Raw genomic sequence first — 15,565 nt, 5'->3', positions numbered from 1 at the left:
CGTGTGCTGAAACGCGCTGTGAAACTGTTCCGTAATTTTTTGCAGACTCTGAGCTCTGAGGATCACACCGAAAGCGCCGCTGTGACAGGCTGTCTGTGCGCTCCAACTGATGCGTCACGCGGATAGGTGCGGTTTGCGCAGCGCAACTCTCCACACTGTCCATGTTTGCAGAAGAGACGCGCTGAGAAGCTTAAAAACCTTTCTGGAAGCAGGCAGATTTAGACGGTTCAACTTTTTTTTTTTTTTTTTTTTTTTCCGTCGTGTGCAGCTCCATAATTTTAGGGGCTTCCCCCCCCCCCCTCCTCCTCCTCGACTGATGGTCGTTGTATCCTTGAAAGCTACAGAACCTCTAGGGACGGATCATTTGACCACCACCACTGGGTGATGTGGTGCGGCTGAAGAAGCGTTCGACCTAACACCGTCGGGCAGTGTCCAGGATCCGGTTACACAAACCCAAATATGCGCGTAATTGGAGCGCACTGGCGAGGCGTCCCTTGCTCTCCTGTCCGGGAAACGTCATTGTCGTGATGTTCAATACCTCGGTAATTGAGCCCACTTTTGCAAAGAAAGAGGATATTGCCGAAGTTATCAATGGCACTCTGCTTCTGGTCAGCAACGTGTCCGTCACCACGGTCGGCAGCAGCCCCACGGCCAAGTGGAACGAGTCGTGCGGGGAGCAGCTGCTGGACTTCGGGCGCCCGGAGAAGATCATTATCGGGGTCATGCTGGCGATGATCACGGCGGTCACCGTGATGGGGAACACGCTGGTGGTGATCGCCGTGTGCGTGGTGAAGAAACTTCGGCAACCTTCGAACTACCTTCTGGTGTCCCTCGCAGTGGCGGACCTGTCAGTGGCCATAGTGGTGATGCCGTTCGTCATTGTGACAGATCTGACTGGCGGCAAGTGGCTGTTTGGGGACTTGTTCTGCAACATCTTCATCGGCATGGATGTGATGTGCTGCACCGCCTCTATCATGACCCTGTGCGTGATCAGCGTGGACAGGTAAGTTTTGTAAAGTTTAGGCTGATCTGAGTCAGAGAGGTTTGGTCACTTTCAGCAACATCAGATTTTAGGCATGTGGTGCGCTGAATGCACGGCCGGATTGAGAAGGTGGTGGTGGGGGGCCCTGGGCAAGAGCCGGTTTTGGTGCCCAACTTGTAAATATTTCTTTTAAACTTGACAATTACAGTGTATGGTGGCATATTAGGACCATCGTAGACTCTGAAATGAGCAATTTCGAGATCAACCTCAGAAATGCTCTAGAAGAAAATTGAGAAATTTTCTGTTTTTCAAAAGTCAAAATTTTTCCACCTTTGAAACATAGAAATTTCCAAGTTTTTTCTAAAAAACTTTCTGAGCCGAATCTTGAATTTGAGATTAATCTCAAAGTTTGAGAGTGGAATTTTTCAACTTTTGGAGCTCAGACAAAAGTCTTCTTGAACATAATTTTTTATCAATAATTTACTCCGCCTCCTTTTTTCTATATGCAATGGTCCTAATATGCCATCGTACAGTGTCCTTGCATGTTAGTAAGTTGTAAAATTATTAAAATGTTACTTTATTCCAGTAATTTAATCTATAAAAATAGACAAACAACAACAAGAAACAACAGTAAATAATAGTGACAATGTGTTGTGACTGGTGCCCTCGGCCAATACTCTGAATTTAAAGTAAAAAAATAAAATAAAATAATAAAAAATAATAAATTAAAGAAAGAACAACCCTCAGTGCAGTTTTGTTCCTTATTTCGATGGATCTTCCACAGGTGCCGATTAAGTGAGTCAAAAATGTATTTTCCATACTGATGCACCAAAATCAGCTGCTTCAATATACCGTGGATAAAGAATTATTTTACATGAGTTCCATTTTAGGTTTTCACTTCAAAACATCTGACGATTAGAGTCTGCAGAGTATCTGAGGCTAAATATAAACTTTTCCAACATTTCTCTGAAATTGCAGCTGAACTAAGTAACTTTATTAGATGTTTCTGATGTTGCGACAGACTGGCAACCTGTCCAGGGTGACCCCGCCTCTCGCCCGGTTCGCTAGCTGGAGATAGGCACCAGCAACCCTCCCGACCCGACTGAGGGACAAGGGTGCAAGAAAATGGATGGATGGATGGTTTCTGATGTTTTTGCAAACCAAAGCGACTTTTAATTCACTTTGGTTTACAAAAATCAAAGTGAATTTTAAGAAAAACAAAAATTCCACCACTGGAAAAACTGAAAGACTGGAAAAGATCACCTACTTAAGATGAAACTTTTTCACTTTTTCACCTATCTTGAGTATATTTGACACCATAATCTACAGATAAATGTTTTGACTCAAGCTGCATTTAGCTGGACTTGAACAGTTTGTCTCTGAACATCTCAGAATTAATTTGTCTGCTTCTGTCTTGTGTCACATCATGACACTTTGGATCATGAGTTGTTTCATACTTTTTTCATACTTTTTTTTTTTGTGCAATTTGGTAGAGATTGATCTCTGTTTAATCTGTCCAAAGAATGTTCTTCCTGAACTATGCTGGCTTAAAAAAAAAAAAAATGTTATCAAGCCTTTCTATTTTTGAGGCTTATGAGTGGCTTGCACCTTGCAGTGAACCCTTTGTACTTTCATGTGGACTTCTCTTCATGTTAGCCTGCGATACAAGCTTACCCCCTGGAGAGTGTTGTTCACTGGGTTGGCTGTTGTGAAGGGGTTTTTCTTCACCATGGAAACGATTCTGCGTTCACCCACCACTCTTATCTTCTGTGGACATCCAGGTGTTTTTGTGTTGCTCAGTTCACCCAGTTCTTTGTTTCGTTTTTTCTTTTCAGGATGTGCCAAACTAGATTTTGCCTCTCCTCATGTTGTTTTTTTTTTGGGGGGGGGATAGATTTTGTTTTATATTTTCCACCGCTTAATGATGACTTGTTTCACCTGCATGGAGAGCTACTTTGACCTAAACTAAGAGTCTACACATTATGTCCATGTCTATTATATTATTATAATTGGAATATATTTCAGTAAACAGGTAAAAAAAAACAAAAAAACAATTACTTGTATCAGTATCCAAATATATATGGATCCAACTGTAAATGCCGTTTATTAATCCATTAGCTCAACTAGATCCTTTTTTAGGTTGAATAAAAAAGGTTGCAACATTGTCTGCTGCAGCTGTGTGTTCTGATCATCTGACCTTTGCCACCAAATGTGGGAGTAAATCCAACTTGAAGGAGATTTATAATGAATGTAGTTGTGGAGTCAAAGTTTCAACAACCACCCCAAAGAACTACAAGACATTAAATCACTCTTGAACCACAGATATTGTCTCACTTCAGTTATGGGGACAATTGGTTTGGTGTGAAGTCATTGTTTCAGATTAAGTAAATTTTGGATGTGGAGTCTTTTACAGAAATCCAGTTCACAGAGTCCAGAGAGACACATAATCCATGTTGTTTGAGGGACAGTGTGACGTTTCCACACTGCCATTGCTGGTGTTGGTCCATAATTCTGTTTGAAGGCCAACGTTAGTGCAGCCATCGACCAGGAGGTTTTACATCACTTCATGCTGAAAGCTACCCACATGTCTAAAAGTACCAGCCATCTGTACCTGCTTGTCCTTGCAGGGTTCTACCATGGGGGATGGAATAATGTCTATTTCCACCGATCACTGGGTGAGAGGTGGGGTACACCCTGGACAGGTCACCAGTCCATCGCAGGGCAACACAGAGACACACAGCCACACACACTCACACTCCTACCTAAGGACAGTTTGGAAAGAAGAGTAAACTTAACAGTTAAACTTTTGGACTGTGGGGGGAAGCCAGAGTACCTGAGAGAATCCACACATCCACAGGGAGAACATGCAAATGTCATACAGAAAGACCCCAAGCTGAGTCCAATCCCCAGGATAGTGTTACCAACTATGTTACCACTATGCAGCCTGCTAAAAGTACCAATACCTGCTTCAGTTACCATGGTGCTACTGAGATTGACCAACCAGCAAACCAGCATGGCATGAACCCCATAGAGAATCTGTGAGATATTGTCCAGAGGAATATAAGAGACACCAGGATCAACCTGGGGTCTTTAAAACCTTAGCAGAGGGTGAATGCTTCCATGAAGCAGTAAACTATCCTAAAGGAGGCCAGACCAAGTATTGAGTGCATTCACTGCACATGATCACACTTTTCAGTAGACCAACTTTTTCTTTTTAAGTGATCACAATAAATACCACCCCCCCAGAAATAAACACTAGAACCTTCTCAATAAGTGTGGAATCATTCTCAATAATATACAATGTAGAATTACATTCTTTAAATGAAATAATCTTGACCATTCCAACTATTTGGAATTCATTGGTAGATTAATAATTAGGTAAGTTTAGGGCTTTTAGGCTTTTTTTGACATGTTTATGTTAACTATTTCTGAACTATATGTGATGCCAAAACAAAGCAGAAGGAGTAATGCATGCTCTTAAAACTTGCTGATGTGCTTGGGGAGTAGGGTTAGCTTGGAGAGGCAGGAGTATGACATGATCATTTGTGTACTGGATATCTGCATAAAACACCACACTTAATATTAAACTCAATAAAGAAACACATCTAAGCAAACAACAACAAAAAAAAGAACAGAAATGGAAAAGAAATATCTTGGGCTCCCTAAAACCTTGGACTTGGGGTGCTGCCTCAGTAAGGACGAGCATGACCCATGCCACGCATTCAGAAAACACAGAGATGTCGTGTGTGTGTGTGTGTGTGCGTGCTGTGTGTGTGTGTGTGTGTGTGTGTGTGTGTGTGTGTGTGTGTGTGTGTGTGTGTGTGTGCGTGCGTTTGTTTGTAATACATTGTGGGGACCATTTTCCTCACACATACTACATTGTGGGTACCCACTGCCTCTTGTACGGACCAAAGTCTGGTCCCCACAAGGGGAAACGCTGTTTTTGATTCAGGGGCTTAGATTTAAGACTAAGGTGTGAATTGAGTTTTGGTAAGAGTTAGGGTTAGGATAAGGGTGAGGTTTAGGCTGTAGAAATGCATTGAAGTCAATGGAAAGTCGCCACAAAGATAGCCATGCAAACATGTGTGTTGCATTTATTGAATAGCCCCAAACCACTTCCGTTCACTGAAAGATCAAATACCTTTTGAGGCAATGAACTGTAAGGCAGGAATAACATCACACCACTGGGTGTCTATGTGTGAGAAAGATTGACATTCAAAGCCCAAACCGCAGATCTAGCATCTTTTAATTATCCATAGAACCCATTGGACTAGAAAATGAATACGCTACCTGTCAATAATGTTTAACAGGCTAAATTAATTTGCTATAGCTATGACCATTGACCCACTGACCTCACAGCTATTCTGGCTCTTACAGATGATTTACCATCATCCCACATGTCTGTTATTTGCACAGTTTGTTCTTGCTTTCTATTTTTACACCCTTCTACAAGTAGGAGCCGAGCAAACGCTGCTGGGATTTACACGAAAAAGTGCAGCGAGAGAAGTTCACTTCAGAAAATTGCCCTGTTTTTCTGTTCGGCACAACATACATAAATATGAGATTCATCACACTGACGTTTCGCATCAACACTCCGCTCCACGATTATTCATGAAGCTAAGCCCCTATAAGTGAAAAAATAGCGACAGGAAGCCTGAATCCGACCCACCTGGGGCTTGAATCGACATCGTTAACACCTATTTAGATTTAAAGTGCCTTGCAAAAGTATTCGCACCCCCGAGTTACTTCACATTTTCTCATCATTTAGCCACAAATGTAAATCCACTTCTGTTTTTGTTTTTCTGGAATGAAAGGACGACTTCAAAAAAATGCAACATATATCTGTACTCAACCCTCCTTGAGTCCTATTGAACCACATGCACCTGTGGTTACAGGTGCACCTGTAACCTGTGGTTACAGGTGCATGTTTTCTAGAATATTCCACCAGTTCTGAACATCCAGAATCTGAAATCTTTGTCCATTACTCGTAAAATAGCTCAAACTCTTTCAGATCTTTGCAGTTCTTTTCCTCAAATTATCTGTGGGACTTTATGCTGGGGCATTCTTACAAATTAATATGCTTTGAACTTAACCATTTGATTGTGCAGAGGTTACTTGTCACTGAAGATGAGCATGCCCACAGCACGATTCTGCAGCCGTCGTGTTTTACCACGGGAGCGATGTGTACAGGTTGATTTTCACTGTTAGCTTTGGCACCAAACATGGCATTTTTCATGCAGTGCCGTTTATTTTTGGTCTCATCCCACTAGAGGGTTTTTCTACTTGTTTGCTCTACCCCGTGCATGGCTTGCGGCAAACAGAAAACGGTACTTCTTATGGTTGTCTTTTGACAATGGATTTTTTCTTGCAGAGAAAGATTTGTCAAGTGATTTTTGTATCATTATTTATTTAGGGGTATCAAAGTACCTACCTGAATCTCCACATTTTTCTTTGTAGTTTTTGAAAGCCACTTGCTCCTTTCCTTTTGTGGCGGGTCTGTACAGAGCTGTCGCATAAAAATTCAAAGTTCATTTATGGTCGTAACACTGCAAAATGTGAAAATCTCGAGGGGTGTGAGTTCTTTTGCAAGGGGTCTGCATTTCTTATGAAATCAGGAGTAAGGCTGAAGCCCTTGTGAAACATAACACATCTGCTCCGGAAGGACACAGATGTGTTATGGCTGCTTCAGCTGTTCTGCCTAATATTAAACTCAATAAAGAAGACAAAATACCACAATGAAGACAAACGCTAATTGTGGTATTGATGATCAGATTACTTCCATCCACTTGCCTATCAGGTATTATCTCGGCTTACCCAGAATCGGGCACGTTTGGACGAGCTGAGCGAGAGGGACCGAGGCTTGCCTGAGGGGCTAATGATGTTACTGCAAGAACTGGATCACAACTATCATGCTGTGGAAAGGGAGTTTGCTCCAGTCAGCTGTGTTAAAGCTGACTGGAGTATGAAAGTGTTTTGTGCCGCTCGGATAGAACGAAAGAGAACGAGACAGAGGCTGAGGATTAGGGGCCACACATAGGTCGCAGTGATGCTGTAATAACGCGGTGTCAGTTTGAGATTATTTTCATCTCCGCACCAAGCGGAACGGACAGTTCTGCAAACCGTTTCTTCTTCTATTTTTTTTCTGATCTCCATGGAAACAGAGTCGTCTTAATTAAACAATCCAAAGTGTGTTTGGCATGTGATTCGCAATGGGAATAGTAGGGATAATTCATTAAAATTGCAATTTGCAATTTGCAATTAGACATGTGATTATGTGTAATTAAAGGTCTGTTATTGTCATCTTGGATTACAAAAATTGGGCACCATTTGCCAAATGAATTTGAAGAGCTCAAAGAGACAGATAGCGGGACAAAGTCTGATTAGATGTGGCGGTACCTGAAGGTCGTAAGTGTTTACCTCAACAGTAAACCAGCCGCGGATGCTTGTCTGAGACACAGCTGCACATGTTGTGTTAGTCCAGCATTAACCTATTTTGTATTTGCTGGAGGAAAAACAGAGACAGCCTCCATAGTATTTGTGTACGTTCAGTCCTTTTCGACAGTCTGCCTGTTTAACTTAATATTTTTTCTTTTTAATATAGTGCATAGGTTTAAAGTTGAAGGTAAGCTTTCCTGGCCTCCTTAATTACAGGTCAAGCCTCTGTAAACGCTGAAAGCTACTGTTTCCAGGCTGCCACTCTAGCTTTGTTGGAGCTTCACAGCCTGATAAATGGCCACATCCTTCCAATCCTTCAGAGACTTCTCTTTCTTTCAAACTTTTAAGGCCTAAAGATACCCAGATTTGGCTTGTGGACCAAAGTAAATTTTTAAAACACCAAAGGGTTTCTTTAATGTCTAAAACTGTGACTTAAGTATTAGTTGTTTTTTTTATCTAGTTAGAGGGAAATTTAATAATTAGATGTATAAAAAACCTTCCATATGGACTCTGTTGTCCTTCTTAGTTCAGCTTCAGCCAACAAGAAAAGTCTCACTCTTTTGTGTAGACGTCAGCTATTAAAACAAATGTAGTAGAGTTATAAACAGCTTGTAAACTCTTGACCTCTGAACACAGCAGCAGAGCACTAATTTCAGTCTGAATAAACAGGAAAGGCACATTGCAGTTTCATTTTTACCTTAGAGTAGTATTTACAGTTGGGCTGCACAGTGGAGCAGTTGGTAGAGCTGTTGCCTTGCAGCAAGAAGGTTCTGGGTTCAATTCCCAGCCCCGGTCTTTCTGCATGGAGTTTGCATGTTGCATGTCCCACAGTCCAAAAACATGACCGCCAGGTTAATTGGCCTGTCCAAATTTCCCCTAGGTGTGAGTGTGTGTGTGTGCATGGTTGTTTGTCCTGTGTGTCTCTGTGTTGCCCTGCGACAGACTGGCGACCTGTCCAGGGTGACCCCGCCTCTTGCCCGAAACGTTAGCTGGAGATGGGCACCAGCAACCCTCCCGACCCCATTAAGGGACAAGGGTGCAAGAAAATGGATGGATGGATAGTTTTTACATTTTTAAGTCGCACCGTTAACAAAAGTTAAAATACCAAGAGTGAAACATTCTGAGAGTTTAGTACGTTTTACAGCATCAGGCAAAGGACATTTCTGTAACTAAATATAGTTTTAGGATGAAGCAATTCAGTTGAGAGCCTTTGGAGGCCATTTACATGCATAAACACAGACTGTAATATAATACAAGATGAACCTTTCAACCTCAGAACAAAACAGGATTTTTTTTATCAATAGAAGAAAGTCAAAGTACTGCATTTGTTTTACAGCTTGCTTTAATAACCTCAATTGAAAAACCACATATTTTACAATCTAAAAACTGCTGAGTTAAAAACAACTATATTTTCCACTTACTATATCCCCACTTACCTACACCTATACAATTGGACTGAAATGACAAATATCTAGTATTATTGTCAGGTTAATTTGGCATGTAAGTGATACATTTGATTGGGGGAGCAAAACGTATACACTGTGTAAGACTGAGCTTACTTACTTTGTCAAAGTGTTACCATTAGCATCATCTTACGATTGTAACACTTATAATTGTATCCTACTTCTAGAAGATTTAGTAAAGCCTGATCAGGTCATTGTTTAATTCAAAATAGTGGTCAGTGAAAAATGATGTGGCTTCTTTGCTACTTACCCAACAAACTGAGTTACAGTTGTTGAGTCAATGTTTGATTGAGCCTATCCAGCTTCTGTAACAACATCACAAATCTAGCTTTTGGGTTGTTACCCAACAGTTCTGCGTGTGTACTTTGGAAACTGTAAGTTATTGCAGACACAGGAAAAATTTAGTATAAGTTTTAAAAAGGTTTGCTATTTTTAGCCCCTCGCCGTTCTAAATTACCTTATTTCTAGTGAAATTGTGAAATTCATCCTTTTAAAGTCATGTATGTCCTGTTCACCTCTGGCTTCTTTCAGTGGTTACTTACGGCTGGAGATTGAAGTTAACGCTCCAGAACATTGACCAAGTCACAGCAGAAAAGCCCAGTCGAAGTGAGGCAGAATGAATAAAAGAGAGGACGCTTATATTTCTAAGGCTTCCTCTCTGGATTAATGTACATTCGGTTTTTCACTAGGCACTTTATCCCCACATGCACTTTCAACAAAAGCCTAGTGGTTTTAGTTCCCATTCCCCTGCATCTTTTTTGGCTCAAGTCAGTTTTAACCTTTGCTGAGAGTAATATGTTGTACGTTGAATAATGCAAAGCCTAATATGAATGATTCATTCACAACAGAGGGAAGTGATGGGAGTTCCTTCCCCGCAGTTCGTTGGAGGTCTGAGAACGGGTATTGAAGACGGATCGGAGGTGCTCGATGTGGAATGGGCAACCCTATTAAGCAAAAGTCATTTTGTGAGGTGGGAGCAGGTGGATGAGATGTAGGGCAAGTGAAAAATCTCAAACAACTTGGGTAAAGTAAACTTTTCCACACTGAACAAAATGCGGTGGAGGCGTAATCACCTGTAATCTCTGTCAGGAAACCGCAGGTGGGGTTTGGGGGGGTTGGAGGAAGAAACGTTACAAGCCTGGGCTCTTAACGTAGACGGCAGTGGGATTAGCTGCCTTCACATCCTTTCCGTCGGCAGCTCTGTCACTGATGAGCCGATTTCACACACACGGCTCCTGCAATGACCTGCCCCTCCGTGTCAGAGAATATTTTTGTGAGGCTATTGTGTGCATTTGTCCCAGGAGAGCCATCCCTGGCTTAGTGCAGCTGGGAAACATCCACCCGCAGCAGCGGACACAGATGACCCGATTGAGGAGACGCATCCTGTGGTGATGTGATGTGACACCTAAGCTCCACTTTCTGAGGGACTGTTCACTTCCCACTTGTCGGCCGTCTCGCTGTCATGCGGAGGTACCGGACATCTCCTGGAACACCTGCGAGATCAGACCAAAGGCAGTTCATGCTTGTAAAGTAATGTTTAATCAGGACAGGGATCGAAGGCCAGGGAAATGGGCGATTAATAACCACAGAATATGTTAAACATCATATAGGAAAAGGTGACTTTCAGTTCTCTCTGGATTAAATAAGATATTTCAGTGCACGGTTCCATCAAAATTCATATGATCAGAGTACGTATTTTACAAGTCAATCACTGATATGTGCTGCTTGTGCTAGAAACCACGAAACCTATTAGACTTTTACTACAGAATCACATAAAATGTGAGACATTCTGCTCAGGAATCGTGTGATTAGATTCTATGGTTTATGTGGAAATGGATCTGAAGCCTATTAAGATGTCTGAGCAGACAATCGATGGGAGGAAAATGAAATGATTAGCAGTAGTATGTTGTTAGTGTTGTGACAGTGATTGTCCTTTGGCAGTTGCTATTTTTAGGTGACTGCAATTTGAAGCAGTTTATTTTGGAGCAAGCCACTATTAACTATGGCCCTGACATTGATTCCCTTAAAAAAAATAAATACACTTTAGGCGTTATGGAACATAAAGATGGATTATTCCAGGTCTCAAAATGTCAATAGACTAAAGATTGGGTAGAGTCCCTGGACTTTCAACTGTAAGGCAAACATTCAAATCTTTTAAAACCTTTCGAAGTAGCAGTAGGGCTTCACATTTTTATCAGAAAATTACCAAGCTTAGACGCTGCTGGGATTCAGGCCCAGGACTGTCTGATTACCAGGCAGACACTCTTACTTTATAGAAGTTCTCCTTAATCAGCGACAATGTGGGGCACATCTAATAATCAATCACAAATCTTCTCATCCTGGCATTTTTGTCAGTAGCCAGAGAAGCTCAAGAATTTAGGGACACCAGAGGCCTCCAGGAAAAGGAAAATAAAAAGCTTATGTTGGGATCTTCAGGTTTGAATCACAGCCCTTACTGTTTAAATGTCTACACACATTATGTCCTTGGGCGTGATTGTTCAAGTGACTGTCTTTCCTGTGTGTCTGTAACAGTCTGGTGAGCAGAATGCGGTGTAACCCACCTCTGACCCATTGACCTCTGGCTCCAGAAAGGATGGTTGTTGATAGGATGTCAGTTTTTTGCATTTTGTTAGTTCTTTCCTTGAAGTTTCCATCATTGTTTAGGCACATCTTTAACATCTGTCATATTCTGTGCCCTGTAAGTCTTGTTTGTCTTGTAGAAGATTAGACAGTCGTCGGTAGGATAGTGACACCCGTTACATCTTTTGATGCCCAAGAAGCAGGAGCAGTTGTCTAATAACAAATCAGTGTAACTCGTTGGTCTGCAATCACACCCATCCACCAGTTTGCATTCAGTTTCCATGGTAACCAGTTGTACTAGCTAATGAGCGGCGGTAGTCTCCATGATGTTATTACTTCATGGAGTTTTAAACCAGGCATCTCAGAGTAGTCCCACTCCATTGACTTCTGAATGAAAAGACGTGAGCTTTCAGCCCACTAGGACGTCCAGATAATTCAGTTGATTCAGAGGTGTTGCCATGGGGACCGTCCAACAAAAAAAAAAAAAAACTATCTTTGCTGGATGTCTTTGCTGCACATGTGCCTGCTGCTATAAATTACCCATCATCTTGTCCGAAGGAAGATAGTCAGCGGAGAAAGCACCGACGCTTTCCCCATTTTCCGCTAACAGGTTTGTTACCTTACTTCCATATTCAAACAGGCCCCATTCGGCGAGTGCTCATTCTGCCAACTTGGCCAACGGGGGTCGCTTGACAAAAAGCTACATACCACATGTCATCAAAGATTGTCGCCACTGACAACAAGGAGAAAAACCTCCACCATCCGATCGTATGGAGCCAAAAATAAACACAAAGCTTCCTTACAGCACAAGTAGCTGAAGTGAACATGTGCAAAGTTATTCTTAAGTATCAAAGCCTATACAAGGGGGAATTCCTGCAAGGCCCAAGAAAGAAAAGTCAGGTTATTTTTTTTGTTTAAACACCTAGGATTGCCATGACTTGCATGAATAATATTTAAAATTAAGTTGGGATCTTTCCAGCCAAACCAAGCCCTGCATTATATTGGACCGCAGCTGAATTAAACTGACTCAAAGGTTGGAATAATAGCATTTTAACGTAATAATATGTTCTCTCAGTTTGAAGATTCAGTTTTAAAGCTACTGTAATAATCTACAGATGGAGTTTTGTGAACTGGGGCGAGAAAACAATAAGACGTCAGAAGTCGACCTGGTGTGCTGTAATTTTATGTGCATTTCAACACAGTTTGGCTTTCCTATTCCTGGTCCGTGACATTGTTTACCTGGCGATCTCAGGGGACAGGAAGCAGAAAAGGGCAAAGTACTTGGTGACTTTAGTGCAGTATAAATCATGCTTTGTTTTTGGTACGGCAAAGGGAAGGGTCCATTACTCATTAAGATTAAACAAAGCTGCAAAAGGCATTTACTAAGCAGTAGGATAATGGGTTTCCTGTTGACAGAGCTGATAGACTACAATCAGACATGCACAAACACACATTAAGTTGTGGGCCACAGATAATATATACTAAACATTTAGCAATTTGATGCCGTAGTAGATGAAGATAAAGTATACAACTTAACTTAAGCTCTGGCATCCAGTTTATCTGCACATGAACTGAATATTTAGGAAGATTGTCAAAACAAGTGCTTTGAAAACAGAAAAATTAAAATCAAATCACAAAAAAATTACAGGTCATTGGTGTACATTTGTATGCTTTTTGACTAACGTACGCGTGAATGAAGAATTTGTCTGTATCGGCAAAAAGATTGCAAAGTCAGAGCGGATAACAGGGACTAAAAGCACCCTGTTTAGAGAGGCATATTTTAATTAGCTGTTCTGTATCCCCTTATATACGCTCACTGATGTGGATCACTCTATTGTAATTGTCAATTAGTTCTCCATGCAATGCCCAAGACTATACAGTATGATGGAAATGAATTATTGATTGTGGTTCAATGTGACTTTCCAGATGTTTTTTTTTTTTTTTATCCCTGTGCTCAGACCAGGTAGGTGCTGAAAATATAGTGGAGTATCCAGAGGGGCAATGTCTTATTATTAAGTTTCAGTATACCCATCACTGCCAAACTACCCTTGAGCAAGACAGAGACCCCCAGAGCGGACTTCTAACTGGGTCAGGACAACTTATGAATAGCTATGTTCCTTGAAAAAAAAAAGAAAAAAGGGACATCCTTCTCCCATTGAATCCAAAACGATGCCTTCAAAAATATTCACACCTGATGAACTTTTTCTTACGTTTTGACTTCAGTGTATTTTATTGGGATGTGCGACAGATCCATACAAAGCAGTGCGTAATTGTGAAGTGGGAGGAAAGTGACGCATGGTTTTTAACCATTCTTCATAAATTTGAATCTGCAAAGCACAGCGTTGATTTGTTTTCAGCCCCCTTTACTCTGACACCTGTAAACAAAATCCAGCACCACCAATTACCCAAGTCAGTAGACAGATTTCCCTTGTATTTAATTTTCTCTAAGAGAATACAGCTGCATTGTGAAAGCCTCAGAGTTCCACAGAAAACATGACAGGCAGGTTACAGTTAAAGTTCTCACAAATTTAAAACGGAGTTAGGTTATAAACAAATGTCAACTTTTTAACCTTTCACAGGACACTGTTCAATCCACTGTCTGACAGTAGAGAGATTTTGGCACAACTGTAAACTTACCAAGGCATGGTCCTCCATATTACCATCTGTCTACTTAAACTGACAGCCTACTGTTGAAAAAAAAAAAAGCCTTAAGAAGTTTATTTCCTTAATGTAAACGTGAACACACCATCGTTTTGATAAAACATGGTGGTCGCTGCGTTAAATACGAGGCCGGCATGGATGAAAACATGCCAAAGGTCGCAAAAGACCTGAGACTGTGGCAGGACAGCAACCCTGAAATGGGACAATCTCGATCAAAGCACATTCAAGTGTTCGCTTGGCCTAGTTAACGTCCAGACCTAAAATCCAAGAGAGAATCTGTGGCAAAACTTGAAAATTGATGCTAACAGGCACAACCATCCATCTGACTGAACCTGAGCTATTTTGTACAGAACATGGTTCTGCAGAGGACTGACTCACAGTCACCGGGGTGAATACAGCTGCACAGCACACTATAACAAAAACAGTCTTTAGAGAGATAGAGGGATTTTGTAACAGTTATCCTTTAGATACTTTTCAAGTCTTAAAAAAACACAACTCACACACTATTAAGCTATAAAAACTGAGCTATTAATTGATATTATTATGCTTTATGACCTTGTTTGGACTAATCTGCAAAAATTTAAGACTGCATGCATGATGCTAAACATAATGACATGCTGAAGTGTTCACCAGAATTTACCCAGCAGAAAAGTTCTTATGCCATTATCAGTCAGCCTCAAAAGCATGCTGTGATTTTACTAACAAATATTTCATGTGAACGGGATCAGCTTAAAATATTACTTTAGGATTAAAAACTGTAGGTGCTCGCGGTATTAGCCATGTTTGTCAAATCCGGGGGGGCTAAACTCTCGCTTCACCTGTTATGCACCTCCTCCACAGCTTCTCCGCCGTGCTTTGTGTTCGTATCCAGCTTTTGCCTTCATTCAGAGATCAGAGCTTGTCACTGCGGATCAAGCCAGACACCACGCTGAACATACAAAATTCATGGCGGCCCGCTTGCCGTACAATGGCGAGGAGATCTAGGAAAACCTGAACATCTCTGCCATTCGTTTTGTGAAAATCAAGTCATCAACTAAATTGAACCATCAGTTAGATCAGCATCCGTTCCTGCATTTGGTTCACAGCCGTTCACTGCTGCAGAGCAAAACATTTGTCACTTGTGGCAACCCACTAAGATTGACATGACAGGTTTTTTTTTTTTTAGGATACAGCACTGGGATGCATATAAAGATGTGACACCAGTAGGTTTATATAAAGTAATGAATTTCTTAATGTGTGTTTCTTGGTAACAGCTCTAGTTTTAATAACAGTCCCACAAAGCAGGATTTAAAACATAAAAAAGAATTCTGTTCATTATTAAGCATAAGATCCATGCAGATGATTTTATCCTAATCGGCAAACAGACAGTTCCTTCTACTGCGATTTGAGAAGTCTTTGAGTTATTGCGCGGATGGAGCCTTTAATTCTTAATACATACAGCTAC

General features: G+C 41.2%; 1 protein-coding gene across 1 annotated transcript in view; it reads left to right on the top strand.

Annotated features, from left to right (window-relative positions):
• The first annotated feature begins 323 nt into the window (after positions 1-323).
• htr7c (5-hydroxytryptamine (serotonin) receptor 7c) overlaps positions 324-15,565 on the top strand; it is a 37,787-nt gene continuing 22,545 nt past the window's right edge. The window contains exon 1 of the mRNA XM_008417599.3: positions 324-1,003. Within this exon, the coding sequence (XP_008415821.1) occupies positions 528-1,003 (476 nt within the window). The 5' untranslated portion in view covers positions 324-527. The remainder of the gene's footprint in view (positions 1,004-15,565) is intronic.

The sequence above is a fragment of the Poecilia reticulata genome, chromosome 9 (assembly GCF_904066995.2).
Source record: "Poecilia reticulata chromosome 9, P_reticulata-male-v2, whole genome shotgun sequence".
NCBI lineage: Eukaryota > Metazoa > Chordata > Actinopteri > Cyprinodontiformes > Poeciliidae > Poecilia > Poecilia reticulata.
The sequence above is the reverse complement of the archived record's forward strand: the minus strand, read 5'-3'. Positions and strand labels throughout refer to the sequence as shown.